The sequence below is a fragment of the Ranitomeya imitator genome, chromosome 2, assembly GCF_032444005.1.
Source record: "Ranitomeya imitator isolate aRanImi1 chromosome 2, aRanImi1.pri, whole genome shotgun sequence".
In the NCBI taxonomy this organism is placed as follows: domain Eukaryota; kingdom Metazoa; phylum Chordata; class Amphibia; order Anura; family Dendrobatidae; genus Ranitomeya; species Ranitomeya imitator.
Genome location: NC_091283.1, coordinates 253,482,836 through 253,495,536, shown reverse-complemented (window position 1 = coordinate 253,495,536; position 12,701 = coordinate 253,482,836). Strand labels below are relative to the sequence as shown.

Here is a 12,701-nt window from a genome sequence, read left to right as displayed (position 1 = left end):
TGATTCCCTCTTCCCATGTGTATAACCTTACATTTATCATTGTTAAACCTCATCTGCCACCTTTCAGCCCAAGTTTCCAACTTATCCAGATCCATCTGTAGCAGAATACTATCTTCTCTTGTATTAACTGCTTTACATAGTTTTGTATCATCTGCAAATATCGATATTTTACTGTGTAAACCTTCTACCAGATCATTAATGAATATGTTGAAGAGAACAGGTCCCAATACTGACCCCTGCGGTACCCCACTGGTCACAGCGACCCAGTTAGAGACTGTACCATTTATAACCACCCTCTGCTTTCTATCACTAAGCCAGTTACTAACCCATTTACACACATTTTCCCCCAGACCAAGCATTCTCATTTTGTGTACCAACCTCTTGTGCGGCACGGTATCAAACGCTTTGGAAAAATCGAGATATACCACGTCCAATGACTCACCGTGGTCCAGTCTATAGCTTACCTCTTCATAAAAACTGATTAGATTGGTTTGACAGGAGCGATTTCTCATAAACCCATGCTGATATGGAGTTAAACAGTTATTCTCATTGAGATAATCCAGAATAACATCCCTCAGAAACCCTTCAAATATTTTACCAACAATAGAGGTTAGACTTACTGGCCTATAATTTCCAGGTTCACTTTTAGAGCCCTTTTTGAATATTGGCACCACATTTGCTATGCGCCAGTCCTGCGGAACAGACCCTGTCGCTATAGAGTCACTAAAAATAAGAAATAATGGTTTATCTATTACATTACTTAGTTCTCTTAGTACTCGTGGGTGTATGCCATCCGGACCCGGAGATTTATCTATTTCCGGGTCCGGAAGACGCTGGAGGCGTCTTCCTCAAGGTCCACAGTCATCTAGTGGCGTGGACCTGTTTTATATACTATACATAGAATTTGATAATACATACCAGGTGAGCAGCGTGGTTACAGCCATGGTTGACAGGAAGTCCCAGTGGCGTGCACAGAACCACAGAGCGCAGGCGCAGAAAGCCATTCCCACAATGCACTGCGCAAGCGCCTCGTCTGCGTAGGGAGTTGCCCAGGCAACCCTCAAACGCATAGAAATCTCAGAGACAGTGTAAGATGATGGCGTAGGTGCGGGTATTATGCGCAGGAGCCGTCCAAACATCAATGGCGCAGGCGCCGGCTGGAGATGAAGGTTGCCAAGGCAACCCATGTCAAACACAGTACGCATCGGTATTCTAAGTCCCAAACCGGATCTATGTGCGTGATCATTACGCTGCGCTAGTATCAGAACATACAGAGAGATCAAACCGCGCAAGCGTCAATCCACCACCTCACCGGACCTGTTTAGCCGGTGACCTGCCAGGTATTGCAGGCGCGCAAGTTTTGAATCGGGTCACAATTAATCACCCTACGTAGATGGAGTAGCACCATTAGCAAGGCCCATATAATAATACATGTAGTGCCCATGAAATTGGGCCCACAGTAATAACCCAGAGTTCTAATCAGGAGGAATTGTCTAGCACAAATCATATACGCCAGCGCAGTTCATGAATAGGTAAAAAAGCTGCATTAGTTAGCGGCGGACTGTGCAGTAGAAGGTACATAATGTCGAAGTACAAGTTCATCTGAAACATAAGGTTTGATGCATAATAATATAAATAAAGCTGGAAACCATTTTATTTGGATCCAACAAAAGATGGGAACATACTCATGTAGCATAAAGCTTAGCAAATAGTGGTCAATAACACAAGAACCTTTACTTTTGTACACTGCCACCTAGAATAGGTGGGATCAGGCATGGGGCCCCTACTAATAATGGTTTAGTGCCATCACAATAAAGCCATAGCCAGGCCATGTGGACCCCCCCATGTCATAATAGAGAGAAAGCCAATGTGAACACAAGACGCACAGGTAGAGGTATCTAAACAGAACCTAACACGACAATTCAAGCCCGTTTGGCTAAATAGAATAAAGCAAACCCACAATTCACAGGGAATAACCTAGAAAAGGCACCCCTCCCAGCCAAACCATGAGAAGAGGGGCCAGCCCTGTGAAAATAGGAATTACAGAGGTATGGCCATGAACAGACCATAATAAATAGTAGTGAGATATACAGAGGCCTGAGCATAACATCTATCAAGGGGACATGCGGAGAGAGGATACTAAGCCCAACCAGACAAATAATATATAGTTGGCGGGACAGCATGCACAAAAAGGGGGGGGGGGAGCAAATAAATACAACAAAACAAAAATATATACATAATTTATATTTAGTCCGTTTAGGATATAAGAGTCCATGGGCATAACCCCATCCTTTGCTTGGTCTTAAGGCACGAACAGGTCTGTATCCAGGGTCATATCCATACGAAAATGTGGCAGGTATCATAATCCACTCAAATTCGTGCAGGTCCTGAAATAAGGCTTGATAGCCGTCCATGGTCCCCGATATTCAAACTCGGAAGGGAAAAAGGATTGCTAAAAAAAAAAAAAAATTTTCACCAAATAAGATAAAATAAGACAAAGCAAAGGGAGAGAAAAAAAAAACACCCAGAATAATATAAAAGTATTCACATAAAGTAAGGCAAAATACCCCTCTCCCCCTGTCCTGCCGAACGATACTATATTTTCTTATAGAAGCCTGTATATAACAGCTCCTCATTCAGGCCACAGGGTGCCAAGCTATTTAGCTTGTATATCCATCGGGATTCCCTCCTCAGTAGTTCGTCCGTAATTCTCCCTCCCCTGATACTAAGGAATATACTCTCCAACCCCATAACCCTAAGAGTTCCAGGGGTGCCGTTGTGCATGTCCAAAAAATGGGCTGCCACTGAGGTAATCTGCTTACCCTTACTCTTATCCGTCCTGGCCATGCAGATGTTAGACACGTGTTGCTGAATCCTGCGGCGCAGCTCTTGGGTGGTTTGTCCAACATAAACCTTGTCACAACCGCAGATCAGGGCGTAGATTAGGTTACAGATACGGCAGTTGAAGAATGATTTGGGGGACACCTGAAAGGGTAAAGATGGTAACGACACACCCGTCTCTGCTATCATTTTTATGGACAGTTTAAATAGAAATGTTCAAAAATATAAAACTCAAGGATATTTTATTAAAAAAAATGTTTTTGTCTTACCAGATGACTGTACCAGGAGATCAGAGGGACAGCTGACATCTTCAATTTATAAATCTGATGATCTTGAGATCCTACCAGATACAACTGAAGTGATTGCTGTTACACTAGATATATCATCATCAATTCACAGCAAAGATCTGTCATCTGATCCTATGAAACAGGTCCCATCTTCTATTTCATTACTGACTACTAAGGAAAATCAAAGTCACAAAAGAGGCATTAAAAAACAATCTGCTCCTAAAGCAAAGAAGTCATTTTCATGTTCAGAATGTGGGAAATGTTTTAACAAGAAATCATATTTGGTTAGACACAAAAGAATCCACACAGGGGAGAAGCCTTTTTCCTGCTCAGAATGTGGGAAATGTTTTAACCAGAAATCACATTTTGTTATTCACCAAAGAACTCACACGGGGGAGAAGCCTTTTTCCTGTTCAGAATGTGAGAAATGTTTTGCACATAAATCACTGCTTGTTACACACCATAGAACTCACACGGGGGAGAAGCCTTTTTCCTGTTCAGAATGTGGGAAATGTTTTACCCACAAAGAGAATCTTGTTACACACAAAATAATTCACACAGGAAAGAAGCGTTTTTACTGTTCAGAATGTGGGAAATGTTTTAACCAGAAAGGGAGTCTAGTTAGTCACCAGAGAACTCATACAGGGGAGATGCCTTTTTCCTGTTCAGAATGTGGGAAATGTTTTAAACACAAAGGGAGTCTAGTTAGTCACCAGAGAACTCATACAGGGGAGATGCCTTTTTCCTGTTCAGAATGTGGGAAATGTTTTAACCAGAAAGTGCTTCTTGTTAGCCATCAGAGCAGTCACACAGGGGAGAAGCCTTTTTCCTGTTCAGAATGTGGGAAATGTTTTAACCAGAAATGGCATCTTGGTAATCACCAGAGAACTCACACAGGGGAGAAGCCTTTTTCCTGTTCATCATGTGGGAAATGTTTTAACCAGAAAGGGAATCTAGTTAGTCACCAGAGAACTCACACAGGACAGAAGCCTTTTTCCTGTTCAGAATGTGGGAAATGTTTTAATTGGAAACAGCTTCTTGTTAGACATCAGAGCAGTCACACAGAGGAGAAGCCTTTTTCCTGTTCAGAATGTGGGAAATGTTTTAATTGGAAACAGCTTCTTGTTAGACACCAGAGAACTCACACAGAGGAGAAGCCTTTTTCATTTTCTTAATGTGGGAAATATTTTACTTGCAAATCAGCTGCTAATAAATATCAGAGACATCACATAGGGGAGAAGCCTTTTTTATGTTCATAATGTTGGAATAGTTTTAACCAAAATTGAATCTTCTTAAAGGGGTTGTCTCTTGTCATTCCTCATGTTTGCTGACAAAAGGATAAAACTAAGCTTTATTAATTCCAAATGTAAAACTATACCAATAATTCACCCCCTGAAGGTTAGTCAGTAGGTGACTAATAGAAAAAACATGTACCCCACAGTTCAGTATATAGGGTGACGTGACAAATACACACTCACTCTCCAAGTCACTCATTTCTACGGGTTTCATCGTCCTCACAAAGGCGATTCATCAGGAGACTATTTAATATTGACCTATATTCAAGCGAGACTAGACAAAAAACAAAAAATAAATCATGTATCATGTTTTCAGAAACAGTCAGAAAACCAGCCACATATTGGCAGATCCCAGACCTCAAACTATATACTTCATAAGTTTATAAGCCACTCCAGTGTCAGGAATAGATAGTATGTGACAATACAGTATAATTCTTGTGTTTTTCTCTCCTATAGGGACTGCCCTAGTTTGGTGTTGTAACAGATGTTAATTAGCAGTGCAGACAAATTGTCTTAGACTAAACTCCGTCTTCAGATGGCCCAATATGTACCACTCAGGGAAACTTACCTGCTGCAAAGATCAATAGCAGCTTCTAACTAATGGCCATGCTGCGGTCTGTCAAGGAATGAGTGCAATATCGCTATAAAGACTAGGGATGTGTGCAATCATAATGTCTGGAATATCTGTGCCATTATTTAGTATTAATATGGAGATTATCTCTGAAAGTTAAGTGTTCCCTGAGCGGTATCTACTGTATTGTCTAGTGTTGAGCATTCCGACACCGCAAGTATCGGATATCGGCCGATATTTGCGGTATCGGAATTCCGATACTTTCAGTTCCCATAATTCAAAGAGCCAGAATTCAGCTAATGAGGAATAATCAGAAGTGTGGGCACATCCTGTTCTGCATGGTAGGCATGTGACTACTGGCATGGCCATGATTGGCTGCTGAAATGATGTCATGATGCAGTATAAAAGTCGCTGCCACCGCCAATTTGAGTTCACTCTGCTGTGAATTCAGTTAGGGCCATTTTAGAGATAGCGATTTGCTTCATTGTGCTTTACCCAGGATAATTTAGCAACCGCTGTGCGAGAACCTTGCTGTTCACAGCTGTCTGCAAGGTCTTTGTGTGTGTGAGTGCACATCGCTCTGTAGTCTGTCCGCATCCCCAGCCGGTTGTAGTCAGCTCAGGGTGTGTCACTGCCTCATACCGTTCCATTGTCCATTTCTCAATTAGTGCAGCCTGCTGCACATTTTTTCAAAATTTATCCTATTAGTGGCTTTCCATCCGTATCCTGTTAGATTGTGGAAAAACACTATATAAGATTACATAGAGGAGCTTTTTTTGGCCTTGCAGCGCCATTAACGAGTGTCTGCAAGGTCTGTGTGTGAGTGCAGCTCACTCTGTAGTCTGTTCTGCAGAAAAAAAAAACAGTTTCTAAAGTTCACCAAACACTCCACTTTACAGTTGTGTAGGCCACATTAGCTCATATTAAAGTCTAGTCCACACTTTATAAAATTAGTGTTCCTTATACCTTTTAGCAGCTGTTCAGGAATAAGCACACTAAGCCCTTAGTACTTTTTTGCCTATCTTTATCAGTCTACCAAGATGAAGAAGGCAGGGAGTAAGGCACATGGGCGTGGAGGTGGAGCAGGGAGAGGACGTGGGATTTTGCTTCGGGCACCGGTGACCCATCATCCCCCAGTTTTAGCAGGGAACAGTCCTTCATGCGCAGCTTTGTAGGAGCTCGTCTGTGCCCCGCTGCTGCAGGGCGAACAAATTGAAGCCATTGTCGGATGGATGGCAGCTAACGCATCGACTTTAATTAGTGCCACATCCTCTCAGGCACAGAGCACTGAAGAGCACCCATCTGTCTCTTCACCACCTGCCAAATTGCCCAGACAGTCAGATAGCCCGGTACAGGAGCCATCTCTACTTCTGTTCTCTGAATCTCTTGGCTTGGAAAGAGGGGGCCAGCCAAGCAGCATTGGAGAAATGGAAGAAGAGGCAGTATGCAGTGATGCCCAACAACTTTTTCTCTCTGACTCTGAAGAGACGGGTGGGCCAGTGCCTCCGGTCAGCACACCTCAGTACGCATGTGAAAATGAGACTCAGGTGCCACTTTCCAGTGCGTACTGTGCTGCCGAGACTACCCAGTAGAAGCAGTTGGTGGAAGAGTGTAGTGTAGATGATGAGGTCCTTGACCCATCATGGCGTGAGGGACAGGAAGGTGGTGGGAGCAGCTCTGAGGAAGAGATTCCCCGAATGGCCCAAAGAGGGAGGGGGAAGATTGCGGTGCCTGTAGCCTCCACTTCGGCACCCGTTAGGAGCATGCCTTTTCCAAAAGCCAAAACGGGCGCTCCCAAGACTTGCAGTGCCTGGTCCTTTTTTGACACAGTTGCAGATGACATTTGCTTTGTCAAATGCAAGGTGTGACATCAGAAAGTCAAAAGAGGGAAAAGTGTCAGTAACCTCAATACCACAAATATGTGGAAACATGTGCGGACCAAGCACGCAGTGGAGTTACAAAAACACACTGAAGACCTAGGCCAACCTGCAGCGGCACCTACCACCTCTTCAGCTCATGTTGTTGCCTTCTTCCTCCAGCTCACACACAGCTGGTTCGGCTTCCTCACAGGATCGCCATGGAAGAACCTCTGGCACTGTTGTCCAGAGACCCAGTGTAATTCCACCCACAGCACCACGTTCCCAGTCATCCTCACACTCCCAGCCCAGTCTACAGCCATCGGCAGCATAGGCATGGGAGAAAAGGCGGCCATTCTCGGCAAACCACCCCCGAGCACAGGCACTGAATGCTGGCATTGCAAAACTACTGTCCCTTGAAATGCTGTCGTTTAGGTTGGTGGAGACTGACACCTTCCAAAACTTTATGGCATTGGCAGTCTCACAATACAATGTGCCCAGCCGCTTTTATTTCAGAAGGCAAGCCGTCCGTGCCCTGCAAAAGCATGTGGAGGGAAACATTAAACACGCGCTACTGAATGCCTCACCACCGATGCGTGGACCAGTCACCATGGACAGGGGCGATACCTTTCCCTCACTGCCCATTGAGTAAATGTTGTGGAGCCGGGTACAGATCGTCCGAGTGGTGCAGGACGTATTCTGCCAACTCCAAGGATTGCAGGAATCCAGTCTGTACACATTGACTCCTCCTCATACTCAAGTTCCTCTGAATCAGCGCTGCAGGAGCCGTCACAGTCCACCTCCACATGGACCCGTGAATGTTTACCTGTTACGACCGATATGAGCACAGCCATGGCCAGACGTCAACAGGCCATATTGAAATTAATTTCTTTGGGGAATCAAAGCCACACAGCGCAGGAGAGCACCGTGTGGTTTGTGCCAGCGAATCTCCAGCCAGGCATGGTAGTGTGTGACAATGGCCGAAATCTGGTGGCAGCTCTGACCCTAGGCAAACTCACTCACATCCCATGTCTGGCACATGTGCTCAACTTGGTCGTTCAGAGTTTTTTGAGGGACTATCCGGATCTTGATGCACTGCTGCACAAGGTCCGCCTAGAGTGTGCTCACTTGCATCGTTCCAGCATGGCAAGATCGCGCATTGCAGCTCTCCAGCGCCGATTCCACCTTCCGGAACATCGCATCATATGTGACCTACCCACCAGGTGGAATTCCACGTTACATATGTTGGAGCGGTTGTGTGAGCAGCAGCAAGCAGTAATGGAGTACCAGCTGCATCAGGCGCAAAGAAGTCGCACTCCGCGCCGTTCAGACTTCACAACCACTGAGTGGGCCACTATGAAGGACGTCTGCCAGGTTTTGCATGCCTTCGATGATTCCACGCGGATGGTGAGTGCAGATCATGCACTAGTCAGCATGACTGTCCCCCTTATCTGCCTGCTTGAAAGAACACTGCAAGCGCTAAGGGATGATGTGGAAGAGGTGGAGGATGAGGAGTCACCAATTCCATCTGCTTCTGGACAGTCAGCGCAACGTGGTTCCTCACAAAGGTCTAAGCAGGGGACACTTTGTGAGGAGGATGAGGAGGAGTCAATGGAGGAGGAAGACATCTGTCCAGAGAAGGGAGTTACACAATTCTCCAGTAGTCAGTGTGTAGAACGAGGGTGGGGTGATGCAGAGCAGGCAGAGATCACGTCTCAAGCAGGGGACACCATTCCTTTGCCAGTTGGCAGTCTGCAGCACATGGTTGATTTCATGCTGCAGTGCCTGAGAAATGACCGCCACATCGCCCATATTCTCAACACGGCTGATTATTGGGTGTACACCCTCCTAGATCCTCGCTACCGGGACAACTTACAAAGCCTCATAACACCGTTGAACCGGGAGCGTAAAATGCGGGAGTACCAAGAAACACTGGTGAATTCCATCATCTTCTCCATCTGGGAGCAGTGCTGCTAGTGCTTTACAAAGCAGCTCAGTGTGTTGAGGCAGTGTAGGAAGCTCTGCACAAAGAGGGAGCAGAAGCAGTGCCTCAGCACAAGGCAAGACCAGTATTGCCCAACTGTGGCACAGTTGTGTGCCTGCTACAAATGTCTACACCATCACTGACGGCTCCAGTCAGCAGGAGGCAACTTTTCCGTCAGATGGTGACAGATTACATATCTTGCCCTCTCAGTGTACTCCCAGACAGCTCTTCCCCCTTCAAGTTTTGGGTCTCTAAGCTGGATACATGGCCAGAGCTTAGCCAATATGCATTGGAGATGCTGGCTTGCCCTGCTGATAGTGTATTATCGGAACGCGTCTTTAGTGCCGCAGGTGCATGCGACTATCCTCCGATAACGTTGACCGGCTTACTTTTCTGAAAATGAAGAAGGCCTGGATCTCGCAGGAATTTGCCACTCCTCTTTCTGATTAAATAATTGGTTGGCTACAGTATCCAGGTCTCCTGTTGTGTTCATGTTTCTACCACCTGAACTGGGCTCCAATACCGCCTGTTGCTGCTCAGAAGTGCCATCTGCACAGTCAACACATGACCCAGTGTTATTGGGTTTCAGTAACATCAGCTGATCCCCAGCTGTGTATCCGGCAATGTGTCCTGTTACCTCCACGCTGACACTACAACAGAAATTTAAGGGAACCTGTCCCCCCCAGGCGTTTGTTACTGAAAGAGCCACCTTGTGCAGCAGTAATGCTGCACAAGGAAAAGGTTCCTCTTTTAGTTATGCTCCTTGCACCCGCTGAACTTAACACTTATAAAATATGTCCCCTCATACCGTTAAACCGTCCCGGAAGTGGGACTTTCCTTCGTAATGAGACGCAACACAGCCGCCATTCCTACCCCCTTGGCGCCGTGAGCCGCCTCCTCAGCGTTCTTTTAATCTGTCACGGAGCCTGCGCTGTTATGTTAAACCTTGGTCATGCGCAGTTAGCGCTGCCCGTCATCTGACACCATTTGGTGTCAGGATGACTGCGCCTGTGCGGCCACGCTGACCGAGATCCCGCCTCGCGGATTCTTCTGATTTATTCACACTGCGGGGCTGGGATTCATGGGCATGCGCAGTGCATATCTTCACCTCAGGCTCTCATTCATCTCCCTCCGCCTTCTTCAAACTGTGTGCCGTCAGCTGATCCCTAATCTAATGCCACAGCCGTAACGCCGCACAATCTGAAGAAGTGGGATGGAGATGAGTGAGAGGCGAAGATATGCACTGCGCATGCCCATGAATTCCAGGCCCGCAGTGTGATTAAAACAGAAGACACTGCGAGGCGGGATCTCGGGCAGCGCGGCCGCACAGGCGCAGTCAGCCTGACCACAAATGATGTCAGAAGACGGGCATCGCTAACTGCGCATGACCAAGGTTTAACATAACAACGCAGGCTCTGGGACAGATTCCAACAACGCTGAGGAGGCGGTGTACGGCGCCAAGGGGGTTGGAATGACGGCTGTGTTGCATCTCATTACAAAGGAAAATCCCACCTCCGGGACGGTTTCACGGTATCAGGGGACACATTTTATAAGTGTTTAGCTCTGCGTTTACAAGGAGCATAAATAAAAGAGCCACCTTTTCTTTTCAAACTCCTGGGGGGGTTAAAGGTTCCCTTTCAACTTGCTCCAAGTAGGCCTCGGCCTACACTCTGCTTCTCCTGCATTCCCTGTGCTCCAACACTGCCAGTTGCTGCCCGGAAGTGCCGTTTGCACAGTCAACACTTGCTGCCGTGTTATTGGGTTTCAGTAACGTCAGCTGATCCCCAGCTGTGTATCCAGCAATGTGTCCTGCGACCGCCACGCTGACACTACAACAGATATTAAAATGCCTCGAGTGCAGGCCTCGGCCTACACTCTGTTCCTCCTGCTGTCCCTGGGCTCCAATACCGCCTGTTGCTGCTCAGAAGTGCCATCTGCACAGTCAACACATGACCCAGTGTTATTGGGTTTCAGTAACATCAGCTGATCCCCAGCTGTGTATCCGGCAATGTGTCCTGCTACCTCCACGCTGACACTACAACAGAAATTTAAGGGAACCTGTCCCCCCCAGGCGTTTGTTACTGAAAGAGCCACCTTGTGCAGCAGTAATGCTGCACAAGGAAAAGGTTCCTCTTTTAGTTATGCTCCTTGCACCCGCTGAACTTAACACTTATAAAATATGTCCCCTCATACCGTTAAACCGTCCCGGAAGTGGGACTTTCCTTCGTAATGAGATGCAACACAGCCGCCATTCCTACCCCCTTGGCGCCGTGAGCCGCCTCCTCAGCGTTCTTTTAATCTGTCACGGAGCCTGCGCTGTTATGTTAAACCTTGGTCATGCGCAGTTAGCGCTGCCCGTCATCTGACACCATTTGGTGTCAGGATGACTGCGCCTGTGCGGCCACGCTGACCGAGATCCCGCCTCGCGGATTCTTCTGATTTATTCACACTGCGGGGCTGGGATTCATGGGCATGCGCAGTGCATATCTTCACCTCAGGCTCTCACTCATCTCCCTCCGCCTTCTTCAAACTGTGTGCCGTCAGCTGATCCCTAATCTAATGCCACAGCCGTAACGCCGCACAATCTGAAGAAGTGGGATGGAGATGAGTGAGAGGCGAAGATATGCACTGCGCATGCCCATGAATTCCAGGCCCACAGTGTGATTAAATCAGAAGACACTGCGAGGCGGGATCTCGGGCAGCGCGGCCGCACAGGCGCAGTCAGCCTGACCACAAATGATGTCAGAAGACGGGCATCGCTAACTGCGCATGACCAAGGTTTAACATAACAGCGCAGGCTCTGGGACAGATTCCAACAACGCTGAGGAGGCGGTGTACGGCGCCAAGGGGGTTGGAATGACGGCTGTGTTGCATCTCATTACAAAGGAAAATCTCACCTCCGGGACGGTTTCACTGTATCAGGGGACACATTTTATAAGTGTTTAGCTCTGCGTTTGCAAGGAGCATAAATAAAAGAGCCACCTTTTCTTTTCAAACTCCTGGGGGGGTTAAAGGTTCCCTTTCAACTTGCTCCAAGTAGGCCTCGGCCTACACTCTGCTTCTCCTGCATTCCCTGTGCTCCAACACTGCCAGTTGCTGCCCGGAAGTGCCGTTTGCACAGTCAACACTTGCTGCCGTGTTATTGGGTTTCAGTAACGTCAGCTGAAACCCAGCTGTGTATCCAGCAATGTGTCCTGCGACCGCCACGCTGACACTACAACAGATATTAAAATGCCTCCAGTGCAGGCCTCGGCCTACACTCTGTTCCTCCTGCTGTCCCTGGGCTCCAACACCGCCAGTTGCTGCTCGGAAGTGCTGTCTGCACAGTCAACATCTGCTCCACTGTTATTGGGGTTCAGTAATGCCAGCTGCTCCCCAGCTGTGTGTGCGCAATCACGCTAGTCTGCTCCTCCTGCTGTCCCTGTGCTCCAACACCGCCAGTTGCTGCTCGGAAGTGCTGTCTGCACAGTCAACACTTGCTGCCGTGTTATTGGGGTTCAGTAACGCCAGCTGCTCCCCTGCTGTGTGTGCGGCAATCACTCTAGTCTGCTCCTCCTGCTGTCCCTGGGCTCCAACACCGCCAGTTGCTGCCCGGAAGTGCTGTCTGCACAGTCAACACTTACTGCCGTGTTATTGGATTTCCGTAACATCAGCTGATCCCCAGCTGTGTATCCGGCAATGTGTCCTGCGACCTCCACGCTGACACAACAACAGAAATTAAAGGGAACCTGTCCCCCCCCAGGCATTTGTAACTAGAAGAGCCACCTTGTGCAGCACTAATGCTGCATTTGGACAAGGTGGCTCTTTTAGTTATTCTCCTTGCACACGCTGAAGTTAACACTTATAAAATGTGTCCCCTCGTACCTT

At 47.5% G+C, this 12,701-nt stretch overlaps 1 protein-coding gene across 1 annotated transcript in view; it reads left to right on the top strand.

Moving 5' to 3' along the window:
• Positions 1 to 4,356, top strand: part of LOC138662948 (gastrula zinc finger protein XlCGF57.1-like) — a 70,043-nt gene extending 65,687 nt beyond the window's left edge. Inside the window, exon 7 of the mRNA XM_069748961.1 lies at positions 3,114 to 4,356. Coding sequence (XP_069605062.1) covers positions 3,114 to 4,303 — 1,190 coding nt within the window. The 3' untranslated portion in view covers positions 4,304 to 4,356. The remainder of the gene's footprint in view (positions 1 to 3,113) is intronic.
• Positions 4,357 to 12,701: the final 8,345 nt, after the last annotated feature.